Source organism: Callorhinus ursinus, unplaced genomic scaffold (genome assembly GCF_003265705.2).
Source record: "Callorhinus ursinus isolate GAN/ISIS: 27379988/994484 unplaced genomic scaffold, GSC_fseal_2.0 scaffold55, whole genome shotgun sequence".
NCBI classification, from domain to species: domain Eukaryota; kingdom Metazoa; phylum Chordata; class Mammalia; order Carnivora; family Otariidae; genus Callorhinus; species Callorhinus ursinus.
Window position 1 is genome coordinate 3,817,430 of NW_027397117.1, and position 15,386 is coordinate 3,832,815.

The window sequence follows — 15,386 nt, forward strand, 5'->3', positions numbered from 1 at the left end:
CTCTCTCTCTCTCTCTCTCTCTCTCTCTCTCTCTCTCTCTCTCTCTCGCTGTCTCTCTGTCAAATAAATAAATAAATAAAATCTCTAAAAAAAACCCCCAAAACAGTTGGCTCCTTCTTTGGGTCTGCAGAAGGTAGGAGTGGGGGGCTTTCCTTGCACGTCCCCATGGCTCCCTTCCCCCCCCCCCCCGCAGCGACCCCCACATCCCACGTTCCTTTTCCTCTTGGGAAGTTCTTCTGTAGGTCTGCCCGGAGCCTCTGCCTCCCCAGTGGGAAGCCGCAAGCCTAACCCAGACTCTTCTTTCCTGCAGGGTGAAAAAGCCAGAAACCTACCTGGTGCCTAAAGACAAGAACATTACGGGTGAGAGCCGGGGGCAGCCACCTGTAGGTCACCCTGCAGGGACTGGGAACGTGATGGGGGTCCTGAGCACAGGCCGTGCAGGCAAAGGAGCCGGGGTGGGGGGGGAGTTATCTTGGTGGGTTTCACTAAAGACTGAGGGTTTTGGGGGGGGGGGGGTTACTGGTCAGTGAAGCTTTCGAAGTTCATGTCTGTGGCCGCAGAGCCCAGCCCGACCCCGGCTCCCAACAGCCCGCGACGTCGTGGCTGACTGAATGAACGTGTTTGGGGGCAGAGGGGCCTGACGGTGTCTGATCTGTTGTGCACGATAATTGTTAATAATACAGCCTGACATTTATTAAGGACTTATTCTGTCCCAGGCCCTATTTTATTTATTTATTATTTTATTTTTTAAATGATTATTTATTTTTTTTTAAGATTTTATTTATTTGACAGAGAGAGGCAGAGCGAGAGAGGGAACACAAGCAGGGGGAGTGGGAGAGGGAGAAGCAGGCTTCCCGCTGAGCAGGGAGCCCGATGTGGGACTCAATCCCAGGACCCTGGGACCATGACCTGAGCTGAAGGCAGACGCTTAACGACTGAGCCAGCCAGGGGCCCCCCAGGCCCTATTTTAAATGTCTTGTACATATTAACACATGGAATCATCTCTAAACAAATATGAAGTAGGGACCAAAGTGCTATTAGCCCCATTTCACAGCTGGACACACTGAAGCTTGATTTAAGCTGGGACTCAGGTCAAGGGCCACACAGCCACGAAACGTGGAGCAGGATTTCAACCAGTGAGTGGGATGCCCGGACGGGGCTATGGGCCTCTCAACAGTGTGGTCCAGGGGCCAGCAGTGTCTATGCAGGCCAAAGCACCGCAGACCGGGGGAGGGGGGAGGGAGGGTCTTAAACAACTGAAATGAGTTCTCTCACAGTTCTGGAGGCTGGGAGTCCGAGATCAGGGTGTGGGCAGGGCTGGGCTCTGCCGAGGCCTCTCCCCTTGGCATGCAGATGGCTGCCTCCTTGTGCCCTCAGCCGGCCTTCCCTCTGTGCACAGACCCCCCTGATGTCTCCTCCTCGTCTTATAAGGACGCCAGTCCTATGGGGTCAGGGCCCCACCCTTATCACCTCCTTAAAGGCTCTAACTCCAAATACAGATTCTAAGGTACTGGGGCTTAGGGCTTCAACATGTGAATTTTGGGGAGGGAAGAAGAGAGGTATTCCAGTCTATAACATGGTGCAGTAGCAAGACCTGGGGGCTGGTTAGAAATGCAGACTCTCAGGTCCCATTGCCGACCTGTGGAACCAGAACCCGTGTTCCAGCAAGATCCTGGGGTGATTGGTGTGCACATTAGGGCGCAGGAGGGCTGCTCACTAACCTGATCAAGTGAGAAAGAGGGTGTGTAAGGTGTGCGACTAGTATCTGGAACACACTAGGTGCTCCATAAATGTGGCGCTGTGAAACTACCTGGTCTCTGCTGCTTTCTAGTTGGCAGGGGACATCTACCTCCAGCGCACCTGGTTCTGGTGGCCCGCGCAGGGGACTGCCTGGAGGAGGCAGCCCATCCCCGCACTGTGCACTCACCCCGCCCTCCCTCTGTCCACACTGTGCACTCACCCCGCCCTCCCTCTGTCCAGACATCACAGGCCCCATCATCCTGCAGACGTACCGGGCCATCGCTGACTGTGAGAAGACCTCGGGCTCCCAGATGGCTCTGGCCACGGGTGATGTGGTAGACGTCGTGGAGAAGAGTGAAAGCGGTCAGGCTCCCTGCCCTGCCGGGACCTCAAGCCCCCTACCAAGGCTCTGACCCTCAGACAGCCCCCGGCTTCCTCCCTGCCTGGTCCACTGACAGGCTCGTGTCTCCTCCGGGCACCCCAACTGGCCTCCCCACGCTGAGGGCACCCCCCCAGGGGAGGCTGTGGGCATCTGTGCATCCCTGGGGGTCAGGTCCAGGAGGCCAGCTGAGCCCCTGGGTGTGCTGTGTGGGAAGCAGGTTCTGAGCTGTGATCCCGTAACCTGTGTGCACGGAGTGTGGCGAAGGTGACATTTCTGAATCTGAGTGTTGGATGTCTGTGTCTATGTTCGGGTGTCCTTACCAGCCTGGTGGCCGAGGGAGGCTGCCAGGCCCGCCCGGACTTCCTGCCTCACCTCCCCCCCGCTCCCGTCCCTGCACAGGCTGGTGGTTCTGCCAAATGAAGACAAAGCGAGGTTGGGTCCCAGCGTCCTACTTGGAGCCCCTGGACAGTCCTGATGAGACAGAGGACCCAGAGCCCAACTACGAAGGTGCGGCCTTGCCCTCCATGGCCATAAGGATATGAGGGGAAGGGACCAGAGGGGCCCTGGGATATTGAGAAGCCAGATACAATCATATCCACTTTGGGGTTGGATATGATTGTGGGGTGCACAGTGGGCTCAGGTTGGAGACCCCATAGTCTGGCTTGAGGGGCCCAGGTAGGAGGTGGTGCCCTTGGTCAGGACAGAGAACCAGGAGGCAGAGTAGAGGTGGGTCCAGTCCAGGCCAGGTCCAGTGGGAAGCCAACTGAGGAGCAGATCTGAGGTTCAGGAAGGAGCGCTGCCTGCGGGCAGGGGCATCCTCACTGACTGCAAGGGGAGAACCGGCAGCCCGCGGGCTGGAGCTAAGTAAGTTAGAGTTGATTGCCCGTATTTTAAAATGGAGAGATTCCACAACTGTATGCGGATTTATGGCATCTCTGGAAAAACTGGAAAAGGTGTGGACGCCGGAGTCAAGTGGCTCAGGTGCCGTGTGGACAGGTGCTCCACCCCTGCACCGCCTGCCTGGCCAAGTGTCCTATTTAGGTGCCTGGCCCCTGATGTGGATGGTGGGGGGTGGGATGGGCCAGCTCCCCCACGGGTAGTGGGCAGAGGGCGGAACTCCAGGGTGCCCCAAGAGTGGGTGGCCGGAGCCTGCAGAGGGAGACCAGTAAGGAGCAGGCAGGGAGGAGGGGGGAGGGTGGTCCTGGGCTCTAGCTGGAGAAAGCCTTGGGGCCCACAGAGGAGAGGAGGGGAGGCAGGCCAGCGCTGGGCGGACCCTCACACCGTGCCCCTGCCCCCACGGCCGACCAGGTGAGCCCTATGTCTCCATCAAAGCCTATACTGCCCAGATGGAGGATGAAGTGTCTCTGCAGGAGGGCGAAGCCATTGAGGTCATTCATAAGCTCCTGGATGGTTGGTGGGTCATCAGGTAGGAGAGCACCCCTCCCTCCCCACTGTGCCCACCCTGAGTGTCAGCCCTGGCCTGGGGCCCGGTCTGTTTGGGCTCAGTGCTGACTCAGGTGTGGGACTCTGGATAAGCCACCACCTCTCTCTGGACTCAGTTTCCATTTTGGTAGCAGATCAATGACTATCCCACCCCACCTGGCTCTCAGTGTTCACTGTCCTTGTTCTTTGTGACTTAGGGTCACTCGCCATCTGTTATTCCTTCTACAACACAATTAATTGTTGCGTTAATTATTTTTCTTGAGAACTGGTAGGGCAGACCCTGCCATCCATTCTCCTTTTAAATCTTCGGTTGTCCTTGATTCTTATCTGGTCATTCCTCCTGGGGAGAGCAGAACCCTGGGGGCTTGTAGAGTCATCTTCTCGGACCCACTGGGCCCCCTCAGGTCCTTGTACACCCTTTCAGAGCCTCGAGTCATAGGGCCAGTCCATGGCCCCAGTGAGCTCGTGGCCACAGCACCCACCATCAGCATGGCCCCAGGTTGGAGGCTCTGAGGGAGGAAGATATTTCTTAACCTTTTTGACCTTCACTTAACCACCCATCATGTACCCCTAAGAATCTGCTTGTGATTCTCCCACCAGCCAAGAAGGATCAGAGTTTTACTGAGTGAACTTTGTAAAATGCAAAGTTTTTCTCACTCCCCAAATTATAGTAGTGAGAATGGAGAGAAAAGTCTTTTCAGCAAGTGGTGCCCGAACAGCTGGGCGTCCACATGGAGGAAAGGTACGTAGACCCCTCCCTCACACCACGCACATTTATTCGGGATGCGTCACGGGTTTGACCAAGCACAAAACCCCAAACTAAAAAGCTTTCAGAAGAAAGAATAGGGGAACTTGGTGACCTGGAGGGAGACAAAGATTTCTTAGACACCCTGTAAAAGAAAAAACCGACAAATACACTGTTGCAGATGTTTTATTACAAACACATGTCTCTGGGTGGGGGGGGCAAGTTGGACCTGCTAATTTCTCCCACTACCAACATCATGGCCGGGGGGGCCTATGTTGCACAGATGAAGAAACTGAGGCCCAGCGGGACAGAGTCTGGTGTTGGCCAGGCTTCAGGGTGTCTGCAACTCCCGACTTGCCTCAACCCCAGCTGTTTATTTTTTTTTAATTTTTTAAAGATTTTATTTATTTATTTGACAGAGAGAGACACAGCAAGAGCGGGAACACAAGCAGGGGGAGTGGGAGAGAGAGAAGGAGGCTTCCCACTGAGCAGGGAGCCCCAAGCAGGGCTCGATCCCAGGACCCTGGGATCATGACCTGAGCGGAAGGCGGACTCTTAACCATTGAGCTACCCAGGTGCCCCGTCCCCAGCTGTTTAGAGAGATCCCTGAGCCCCCTACATCTGAGGCCCCTACTCCCCCCTGTGACTGTGGGGGCTTCAAGGGCTGCCTCTGTTGCAGGAAAGACGACATCACAGGCTACTTCCCATCCATGTACCTACAGAAGTCCGGGCAGGATATAGCCCAGGCCCAACGCCAGATCAAGAGCCGAGGGGCACCGCCCCGCAGGTGAGCGAGGGTCCGGGACTGGACGGGCCTGAGGAGGAGGTACGACGGGTCCCCTCTGTCGGTCCAGGCCCTGGATTGGCAGTGCTGGGGAGGGGGCTGTGGACGGGGGCTCCCCAGCAGGCGGGGTAGACAGCACCCTCAATGGATCGAGGCAGGACGTGCCTTCCCACGTCGTGGGGCTGGCACGGGGGCGGTGGGACAGCAGGGGCGTGAGGTAGAGGTGAAGACGTCGATGCCGGGCGTCCTTGGGGACGGCCCACGAGGGCTGCAGCAGTCCAGAGGGCTTCCTGGGGAGGGGCCGGGCTGAAGGCTGGCGAGGGGCGTGGGAAATGGACCTGGGCTCTGCCACCCAGGAGTCCGTGTTGGCGCGGGGGAGTGGCATGCATGGTCCGCCCCGTCGTGCGGGGTCCCCGCCCCGCTCCGCACTGTCCCGGGCCAGTCGTTGGACCCCAGCGCCTGTCATGCGCGTCCCCGCAAGCAGGGACGCGGGCGCAGCGGGGACGGCCGGGCGCTGAGCAACGCCCCCGTCCCGCTGCGCCCAGGTCGTCCATCCGCAACGCGCACAGCATCCACCAGCGGTCGCGGAAGCGCCTCAGCCAGGACACCTATCGGCGCAACAGTGTTCGTTTTCTGGAGCAGCGTCGACGCCAAGGGCGGCCGGGACCGCGGAGAGCGAGGAGCCCGCGCCGTGAGTGCGGGCGGTGCCCGGGGGCGGGGCGGGGCTCCCCGGGGCGGGGCCGGGAGAACGGGGCGTGGCCATGGGCGTGGTCAGGCGTGCCCGGGCCCGCGGAGGGCCGCCAGCCCGCGCGGTGAGTGCCGGCAGCGGCCTGGGGGCGGGCTTTCTTGGGGCGGGGCCTTGAAGACGGGGCGGGGCTAGAAGCGGGGCCAGGGGCGGCCCGGGCCGCCCTTGTGCTGGGAGCCCGCGGCGTGAGTGTCCTTAGCGGTCTGGAGGCGGGGCTTTCCGGGGCGGGGCCTGGGTGGTGAGGGGGTGGGGCCTGAGGGGTGGGGCGGGGCCTCTCACCCGGCCTCGCTTTCCGCGGTAGGGGAGCAGCCTCAGACCGAGAGCGCAAAGCCACAGCCCGCGGTGCCCCCGCGGCCCAGCGCGGACCTCATCCTGCACCGCTGCAGCGAGAGCACCAAACGGAAGCTGGCGTCCGCCGTCTGAGGCCGGGCCGCCTCCCCTAGATGGCGTCCTGGCCTCTCCGCCCTGTCCCGCCCCATCCTTGTATACACGTGTATAGATCCAGAAGTCTGGATGCCTCCGGCAGTCCCGGCCTCCCCGGCTAACTATTCAGCGCTCTCAATAAATGTTGCTTGGAGTGGACAGAGGTCCTGCAGAGCAGCCGGGCGGGCTGGGCTGGGCTGGGCTCGCCCTTGGGGGTGTTTATAGAATTAGGACTGAGGGCTGTGAGTTCTGCTGGGGCAGGAGGTTGGGGGAAGTTGCAAGAACCAAGGTCCGGTTGCACACTGCCCTGGCCTTGGCCGAGACTAAGTTTGCACGGGACCAAATGCAATAGGAATCCCCCGCACCAACCCCCCTCCCCCCCCCCGCGCTGGCTGTTTGGACAGAAGCTGCCTGCTAAAACTTTGGTCCCACTGAAGATGAGTTCTGAAGAAGGGTGCCACAGCGCGCGGCGTGTGCACCCTAGTTCGGTGACAAAGAAAAATTGTCATCTAGGTATAGGGAGGGAGCACCTCTGATTATTCGCTGCCCAGTTACGAGGTTGTAGCAGAAAGCAATTACTCATTCATGAACAGACCCTCACCGCCCCCACCAGCCCTACTGCCAGACCATGGCTCAAAGTCTTTGTTGCCGGTGGATCTTTTGCAAAATGCAAAGACACCAACCAGGGTGCAACCTGGAGCTGCAAATCTTGCTAAAGCGGCACCGTATCAGGAAGGCGGTGGGTGGCAGCTACCCCACCTATGTGGGAGGTGGCACAAGCGGCCAAGGCTGGTTCCTTCGAGATAAGGGGACTGATGCTTCTCAAGAGAATAATTTGACCAGCGCAACGATTGAAAGAGGCCTTGAGAACACCACTGGGCCCTTTGTTTGCTTTTTGCACACTCAGTTTGCTGGAAAAATCCAGCCCCTCAAACGCTATCATGCAAAGCTGTGGGAGAATTAATCACCGACCATCCCAACCCCTTTGCTTGTTCAGTTGCAAGTATAATTAAAAAAACAAACTGTGTGAGATAAAATACTGATTTTCATAATTTTTAGTTTCATTTTTTCCAAGCTAAGGTCCCGATCCAACGTTTTCCTCACATTTTTCTGCATTTCTGGTCCCCTGGAGGTGGCCCTGCGCTGGCCCCACTGTTTCCTGCTGAGGAGGAGGCCCGGATGGTGCGGATGGTGCGTGGGCCTGAGGGCCGGGGGCCTGCCCCGGGGGCCTCTGCTGTCCCCTCAGGGGAGCCAATAGAGAGCACCGGGCAGGCATGCCTGGAGGGGCCTGCGTCTGAGTTATGGCTGCAGTGTGTGTGCAGACGATTTTCTTGAGGCTAGGCACAATGCTGGGCTCTTTCTTTACCTTTTTCTGGTTTGAGAACAACCCTGGCAGGTAGGTCTATGGTGGAGGAAACCAAGCTTCAGAAAATGTAAGCAAGTTTTTAGGGTAATATGTCAAGTGGGTGACAGAGCTTTTTCTTTTTGGTTCCAAAGCCCTACTAGATCCATTACATTCTCCTGACCCCGCAGAGTTCCTGCTCTGTGGCTCAGTCCAAGTGGCAGGTGCTATGGCCAATGGGCGCCCCGAGGAGGGAGGTGACAGGGGCCTGGCTTCCAGAGCTCCAACCCCCCACCCCCACCCCAGGCCTGTGTTGGAGGAGTGACCAGTGTCCTCTGTCCACCCTGGGATAGGAAGACAGGGCCTTGGGGAAAATGCTGTGTACTCTTTGCTCCTAGAAACTGATGGGGACCACCAAATACAGCCCTTGGCTCCTGGCCTGGGCCCCACCACCCTGCTCCTAAGCGCTCTCATTTGCAGACACCCCATCAGTCGACGACCCCAGAAAACCACCTGCTTGCTCAGTAGTTCTCCCAGGCTTGGCTCTGTCATCTGAGTGACGGTGCCGGGCCACCACGGTCCCAACACACTTGCCCGATAAAGAAGGAAGCCGTAGGAGTTGGTTCAAAGCAGAACAGCCCATGAATAGTCGGGTCACAGAAGGCAGCCCAGGCTGGACCCTGCTGTCCCCTCAGCATCATCCGATGGGCTAACCACCAGAAAGCCACACATGACAGCCTCCTGTCATGGAATAACACGGACTTAGGAGTCACACAGACCTAGTTTGAATCCTGACCCCGTCTCCGCTGTTACCTTGGCAGCTCACTTAATCACTCTGAGCCCTAGCCCTCCGTCTATCACATGAGGGGGCTGACCTTTCCCTGCAGAGTCCACACGGCGACCTCTGATACTCAGTGTCGGCATCTGCTCAGGTGCACCAGGGGTGGGTCTCCCCTGACCCCGTGGTAAACCAGCCCATTCCTCCCCGCAGGGAGTGAGCCTCTGAGCTAGCCAGACCCAGCTGTACCTGCAGTCCACCCCCCAAGGACAGGAACAGCCAGGGTGGGGTCATTTTCCCTGTGTCTGAGGACATGCCTTGGGGCTTCAGCTGGGGGCAGGTGCCTGGCGCAGGAAACCGCCTGGAGGTTGGTCTCTTTCTCCTGCAGCCTGCCTTCATTTTTATCAAAGTGTTTTGTCCATTGCTGCCTGAATGGGTCATCACCAGGTCGGGATCTTTAGCCTTTTTGTTCCCTAGTCAGATTAATTCCTCCAACCTGGAAAGTATTCACAATTTGGGGTCATTAATTCCAGTGGCTAATACAGATTAAGAACACTGTGTGTGTGTGTGTGTGTGTGTGCGCGTGTGTGTGTGCGTGCGCTCGCGCTTTCAAATGCCAGCTCTCCGGGAGTTAAGTGCTATAAAGGGAAGGACATCAGGACAGTCTCCGAGGGACTGTCCCCAGCTTGCAAACATGTTAGAACACAAGGGACACCATGCACAGTGTCATTTATGCTAAACGAGATCAAAGTATTACATCAGTGTTCGATTTACTGGAGCTGGTCACTAAGTAAGTCATGGTTAGAGAATATCCTTATTCTTGGAAAATATTCCCTAACATAGTCAGGGGGAAAGGATGTATGTAACCCCCTCAAATGGTTCAGAAAAAAAAAAATTAGGCGCATGCATTTATACACACATTATACTCAGACATTCAGGTATACAGGCCCACAGGCAACGTGGTACACACACACACACACACACACACACACACAAACACGCGTGCACACACGAGAGAGAGAAGAAGGCCAAGCAAACAAGGGATAGAGCATAGGGGTAAAATTTCAATGAGAATTTGCCAAGAGGACATGTAAGTGTTCTTCATACCTTTCTCATTTCCGCAACTTCTCTGTAAATTTGAAATTATTTCAAAATACAGTTTATTTATTTCTTAAGTCATCACCGCACCCAACATGGAGCTCAAACTCACCACCCAGAGATCAAGAGTCAGATGCTCTACTGACTGAGCCAGCCAGGCGCCCCTCAAAAAAAAAGTTTACCAAAAAAAAAAAAAACCGAAACAACCTCCAAACCTCAGCTGCCTTGGCCTTTGAAAGCTCATGTTATTTGTTATCTGGAGTTCTCCCTTTTCAACTTCTACTTTCGTGGGTTGGCCGGGAGGCAGAGACAGATCACACAGGGGTACTATGGTTGGTGAATGTGTCTCCAAGGGACTGTCCCCGGCCTTGCAAACATGTTAGATCACAGGGGACACCACGCAGAAAGTGGGCAGACAGATGTGTGTGCATTTACCCTCCTCCACGAACACACACCTCGCTCTCTCTGTTTCTCTGTTGGCTGATTTAAAACTTCAGCGTGCTGGCCTCAGGGGTGAGTGAAACCCGCCAGCCATAAGGAGAAGCAACCACCAGAAATACAATAAAACGGTCTTGATCTTTACTGGACTATGGTGAGGCATAAAATGTCATACAAACGGGTAGGATACTGCAAGTTACATTTCCGAGTCAAAGTGGAAAAAACTGAAAAACAGAAAGTTTATAACTCGTCTTCTCATCTTGCAATCCCTGGGGCCCAGAGGATTCTCCTCTTGCACCGCCCTGTGTTGTAAGTCATGTTGCGATGTGGAGCATGGAATCCCACTGCGAGTCCTTTAACTGCGAGCAGTATTTCGTTTTGCTCAGTTTCATAATGGAAAACAGCTGTTCGCAAATGTAGGTGCTCCCGAACATGGAGAGAATCTTTGCGCAGTGGATTCTGTACTTCGGGTAGCTACTCCACAGATATTTGTAGAACTCGGGGACCCCGACCTTGTCGTATTTAGTCTTTAGCACCGTGTTGCACTGCAGGTCAATGACCTCCATCTGGAGCGCCTCGTGCACGTTCTCGATCTTCACCGAGAAAGGGGAGCTGAACAGGGTCAGGTCACTTTCATAGAGTTTGAAATCGGACAACCTCTTCTGGAACTCGGTCTTCAGTTCCACGATTTTGGGAATGTAGTTCAGGCCGTCGCTTTCATTTCTGGAAACCGACTTCAGCGTGGGGAAGTGGGCCAGGTTATTCCTCGCCAAGTGAGTTTCCCAAAGGCACAGTTTGGCTAGGAACGCCCGGATCAGGTCGTACATCTGCGTGACGACCTGTGAGTGCCCTTGGAGCGAGATGTTCAAAGTGTTCAGATGCATTGTCATATCGACCAAGAAGGCCAAGTCTCTGATCCAATCTTGAGAGCTCAGCTGAGGCAGGGGCTTCCCTCTGGACGACATGAAGGAATCAATTTCTTCCAACGATTCAAAAAATCTCTTGAGCACCAGCCCGCGACTGAGCCACTTAATCTCGGTGTAGTAGAGCAGGCTGCCATATTGGCTGTCCAGTTCATACAGCAAGGTCGTGAACTCACTGTGGTTCAGCCCACGGGAGCATATCCAGTTCACGGAGTTAACCACCACACTCATGACGTGGTCCATCTTCAACTTTTGCGCACAAAGCGATTCCGGGTGAATGATGCAACAAACCGACTTCAGATCCGAGTCCTTGCAAATCATGGCCACCTTGGACTTAAGTTTCGTCACCAGCCCGTCGTTCACATCGACCATGGCGGGGGTGCCCGTAGAGGCCACGCTGACCAGTTTTGACCAGTCAATATTAAACTTCTTCAGACTCTTCTCGACACGCAGAAATATCTCGTTGCCAGATTTTGTACCTGTCATGGGCACCGTATCCAAGAGCTCTTCCGACACATCGAAATTCTCGTCAACGCCTCGGATGAATATGGCCAGCTGGGTGGTATTATTGATATCCGTGATCTCATCGATTGCGATAGAGTATGCCACGAACGACTTGATTTTTTCGCGTAACTTCTCCCATAAGTTCCCAGCCATGTCTTCTATGGGTTGCACGGCCGCAGTTTCATTTGGGCTCACATTTGCAAACGCCTGTTTCTGCTCGGGGCCCACGATCTCGGATGACCCCAGGAGGTACTTCCTGAGTCCTTTCTTCAGCTCGTGGAGCTTTTCGTCCCGCATCTTCTCGGTATACTGGTCGTAGTGCTTGCTGTGGTTCGTTTGATAATGACGCCGGAGGTTGTACTCTTTGGACACAGACATGCTTTGTTTGCATATTAAACACGTAGGAATATTCTGCACTTCCACGAAGAAATACGCTCTCTCCCACTTCTCTTGAAAGACACGGCCCTCCTGGTCTATCTTTCTTTTTCCCACTTTTGATAGAGACATGGAGACAAGAAATATTTCACTTTTTCTCTTTACTATATGAAAAACGACAGCAAAAACGTGATGATAAACGTCAGGGGTAAAGCGGCTGGGTTGGGGGGGTATGGTTAACCCACCCCTGCAGAGAGAGATGGCTGACTCTCAGCTCCAGCAACAGGCTGCTGGAGGGAATGTGGGATCTGGGGCCAGATCTTCAGATTCCAAGAAAACTTAGAAATTGACTTTTTTTTTTTAAGGTAAACTCTACGCCACACGTGGGGCTCGAACTCAGAACCCTGAGATCAAGAGTCACTTGCTCTACCCACTGAAAACGTCCCTGGCTTTTCTTTCTTTTTCTTGAAAATGTCCCTGGCTTTTCAATGTTGGCCACTCTTTTCCATTTCTAAAGGTACACTAGCCCAATGAAAGGCATCTTTTGTGATTCAGCAAGTACCTATGTTTGCCCCATCTGCTTTAAGCAAGAATGATCTGGCAGTATGTTTGCATTTTAATGTATATTTTTTCATTTGTGTCTCAAGAGAACTTTGAAGTAACAGGGAAGGGGGATGACCACAAAAGGCGTGTGATTTACCTGCTGTGAGGCGCAAGGGCCTTGGTCATAGCCACAGAACTGCACAAAACTCACTTGTTTTAAATTTAAAGAAATCTGACCACGAAGCAGATAAGAGCTCTACTTGGAGGGAAGACAGGTCTAAACATTCACTTTAAGAAAATGTGGGCAGGAGGCGGAGCAAGATGGTGGACGAGTAGGAGACCTGGATTTCATCTGGTCTCAGGAATTCAGCTGAATAGGGATCAAACCATTCTGAACACCTACGAACTCAATAGGAGATCGAAGAGGAGAGTAGCAACAACTCTCTGAACAGAGAAGCGACCACTTACTGGAAGGTAGGACGTGCGGAGAAGTGATTCCGAGGCGATATTCGGGAGGATAGATGGCGGGGGAGGGGGCCTCCGTCGGCCGCTTCTGGCAAGTGATAGAACCGCGGAGCACAAAATCGGACCTTTTAGAAGTCGGCTCCGCTGAGGGACGTCGCTCCAGTGGCTAAGCGGGGGGTGGAACCCTCGCGGGACAGTGTGGTCTCAGGACCCTCGGGGTCACAGAAAGACCGGGGGGTGCCTGAGTGCGCCAGAGCTCCCAGGGATCGGAGCGGGGAAGCCGGCTGCAGAGACGGAGCCGAGGCGCGGGCTCTCAGCTCGGGGTGGCCATAAACTGTGATCCGTGGCCCACTTGGGCCACTGCTCCTCCAGCGGGGACCCAACAAGCAGCAGAGCCTGGGAGACTCCCCTCCCTCCCCCGGGGAGGAGCGGCGCGGGAGCGCACCACAGGGATCTGCTGGGTTTGGAGACTCCATGCGGGGTCGGGAGCCAGAGATACAAACGCTCGGTCACAGGCCGGGTGAGCACAGAGTGCGGCCGGAGACCAGGGACACGGGAGTGACTGCTTTTCTCTGGGGGTGCACTGAGGAGCGGGTCCCCAAGTTCTCAGCTCCTCCGGGTGGAGATTGGGAGGCCACCATTTTCACCCTGGTCCTCCAGAGCTGTGCCGAGAGCTTGCAGGGAACAAAAGCTCCCGAGAGCAAACCCGAGCAGCTTGCTTAGCCCGGACTGACAAGGGCGGGGCAATTCCGCCTCCGGCAAAGACATTTGGGAACCACGGCAACAGGCCCCTCCCCCAGATGATCAGCACGAACAGCCAGCAAGCCAAGACCAAGTTTACCGATCAAGGAGAATGGGAGAACTCCAGCGCTGGGGGAATACTGCACATAGAATTCATGGCTTTTTTTTACCATGATTCTTTAGTCTTTCAAAGTTAATTTTTTAACTGTTTTTTTTTTTGAATTTTTCTTTTTCCCCTTTTCAACCAACATCTTATCAATCCCTTTTTAAAAAAAAAACATTTTTATTTTTCATTTTTAGAGTCATATTCTATCCCTTCATAGTAGTTACCCTTATTTTTGGCATATATATAAGTTGTTCTCTCTTTAAGATTTTGAGATACAGTTTCTTCTAACAGATCAAAATACACCCTAAATCTCTAGTGTATGGCTTTGTTCTAGTCTCCTGCCTGATCACAGTCTCTCCCCTTTTTCTTTCTTTCTTTCTTTCTTTTCTTTTAATCCTCTTCTTTATTTTTTCAAGCACCTTATCAATTCCTTTTATAAAATCTTTTATAATTTTCATCTTTACAGTCATCTTCCATCCCTTCATCGTATTTACCCTTATTTTGTACATATATGTCTTTCTTTCTTTAAAATTTTAGGAGGCACTTTCTTCTAACAGACCAAAATACACCCCAAATCTAGTGTGTGGCACTGATCTATGCACCAGCCTGATCATATTTGATCATATTGTTTTTTGTTTTGTTTTGTTCTGTTTTTTGTTTGTTTTTATCTTTTTCTTTTTTTTTCCTCTTTCTTTTTTCTTTCTTTCCCTTTCTTTTCCCCTGGTTTCAGGTCTTTTCTGGTTTGTTTAGAGTATGTTTTCTGGGGACGTTGTTAACCTGTTAGCAGTTTGTTCTCTCATTCATCTATTCTCCTCTGGACAAAATGACAAGACAAAAAAAATCACCTCAGCAAAAAGAACACGAGGTAGTACCGTCAGCCAGGGACCTACTCAATACGGACATTAGTACGATGTCGGACCTAGAGTTCAGAATCATGATTTTAAAGATACTAGCTGGCTTGAAAAAAGCATGGAAGTTATTAGAGAAACCCTTTCTGGAGAAATAAAAGAACTAAAATCTAACCAAGTCGAAATCAAAAAGGCTATTCATGAGGTGCAATAAAAAATGGGGGCTCTAACTGCTAGGATAAATGAGGCAGAAGAGAGAATCAGCGATATAGAAGACCAAATGATGGAAAATAAAGAGGCTGAGAAAAAGAGAGATAAACAACTACTGGATCACGAGGGCAGAATTCGAGAGATAAGCGATACCATAAGACAAAACAACATTAGAATAATTGGGATCCCAGAAGAAGAAGAAAGAGAGAGAGGGGCAGAAGGTATATTGGAGCAAATTATAGCAGAGAACTTCCCTAATGTGGGGAAGGAAACAGGCATCAAAATCCAGGTGGCACAGAGAACCCCTCTCAAAATCAATAAAAATAGGTCAACATCCCGACATCTCATAGTAAAACTTACGAGTCTCAGAGACAGAGAAAATCTTGAAAGCAGCTTGGGAGAAGAGATATATAACCTATAATGGTAGAAACATTAGATTGGCAAGAGACCTATCCACAGAGACCTGGCAGGCCAGAAAGGGCTGGCATGATATCTTCAGGGCACTAGACGAGAAAAATATGCAGCCAAGAATACTATATCCAGCTAGGCTGTCATTGAAAATAGAAGGAGAGATAAAAAGCTTCCAGGACAAACAAAAACTAAAGGAATTTGCAAACACGAAACCAGCCCTCCAAGAAATATTGAAGCGGGTCCTCTAAGTAAAGAGAGAGCCTAAAAGCAGCATAGACCAGAAAGGAACACAGCCAATATACAGTAACAGTCACCTTACAGGCAATACAATGACACTAAATT

At 53.1% G+C, this 15,386-nt stretch overlaps 2 protein-coding genes across 7 annotated transcripts in view; one reads left to right on the top strand and one right to left on the bottom strand.

Annotated features, from left to right (window-relative positions):
- The window catches only part of NCF1 (neutrophil cytosolic factor 1), a 17,024-nt gene extending 9,725 nt beyond the window's left edge, over positions 1-7,299 (top strand). The window contains exons 5-11 of the mRNA XM_025864544.2: positions 311-360; positions 1,981-2,103; positions 2,522-2,629; positions 3,431-3,548; positions 4,990-5,097; positions 5,640-5,785; positions 6,141-7,299. Coding sequence (XP_025720329.1) covers positions 311-360; positions 1,981-2,103; positions 2,522-2,629; positions 3,431-3,548; positions 4,990-5,097; positions 5,640-5,785; positions 6,141-6,262 — 775 coding nt within the window. The 3' untranslated portion in view covers positions 6,263-7,299. The remainder of the gene's footprint in view (positions 1-310; positions 361-1,980; positions 2,104-2,521; positions 2,630-3,430; positions 3,549-4,989; positions 5,098-5,639; positions 5,786-6,140) is intronic.
- A 2,236-nt stretch (positions 7,300-9,535) lies between these two features.
- The window catches only part of LOC112817542 (general transcription factor II-I repeat domain-containing protein 2), a 50,274-nt gene continuing 44,423 nt past the window's right edge, over positions 9,536-15,386 (bottom strand). For 3 of the 6 annotated variants that reach the window (XM_073884122.1, XM_073884121.1, XM_073884120.1), the window contains one exon: positions 9,536-11,836. In XM_073884122.1, the coding sequence (XP_073740223.1) occupies positions 10,233-11,836 (1,604 nt within the window). In that variant the 3' untranslated portion in view covers positions 9,536-10,232. The remainder of the gene's footprint in view (positions 11,837-15,386) is intronic. The other 3 variants (XM_073884124.1, XM_073884123.1, XM_025864699.2) reach the window with 1 other exon arrangement.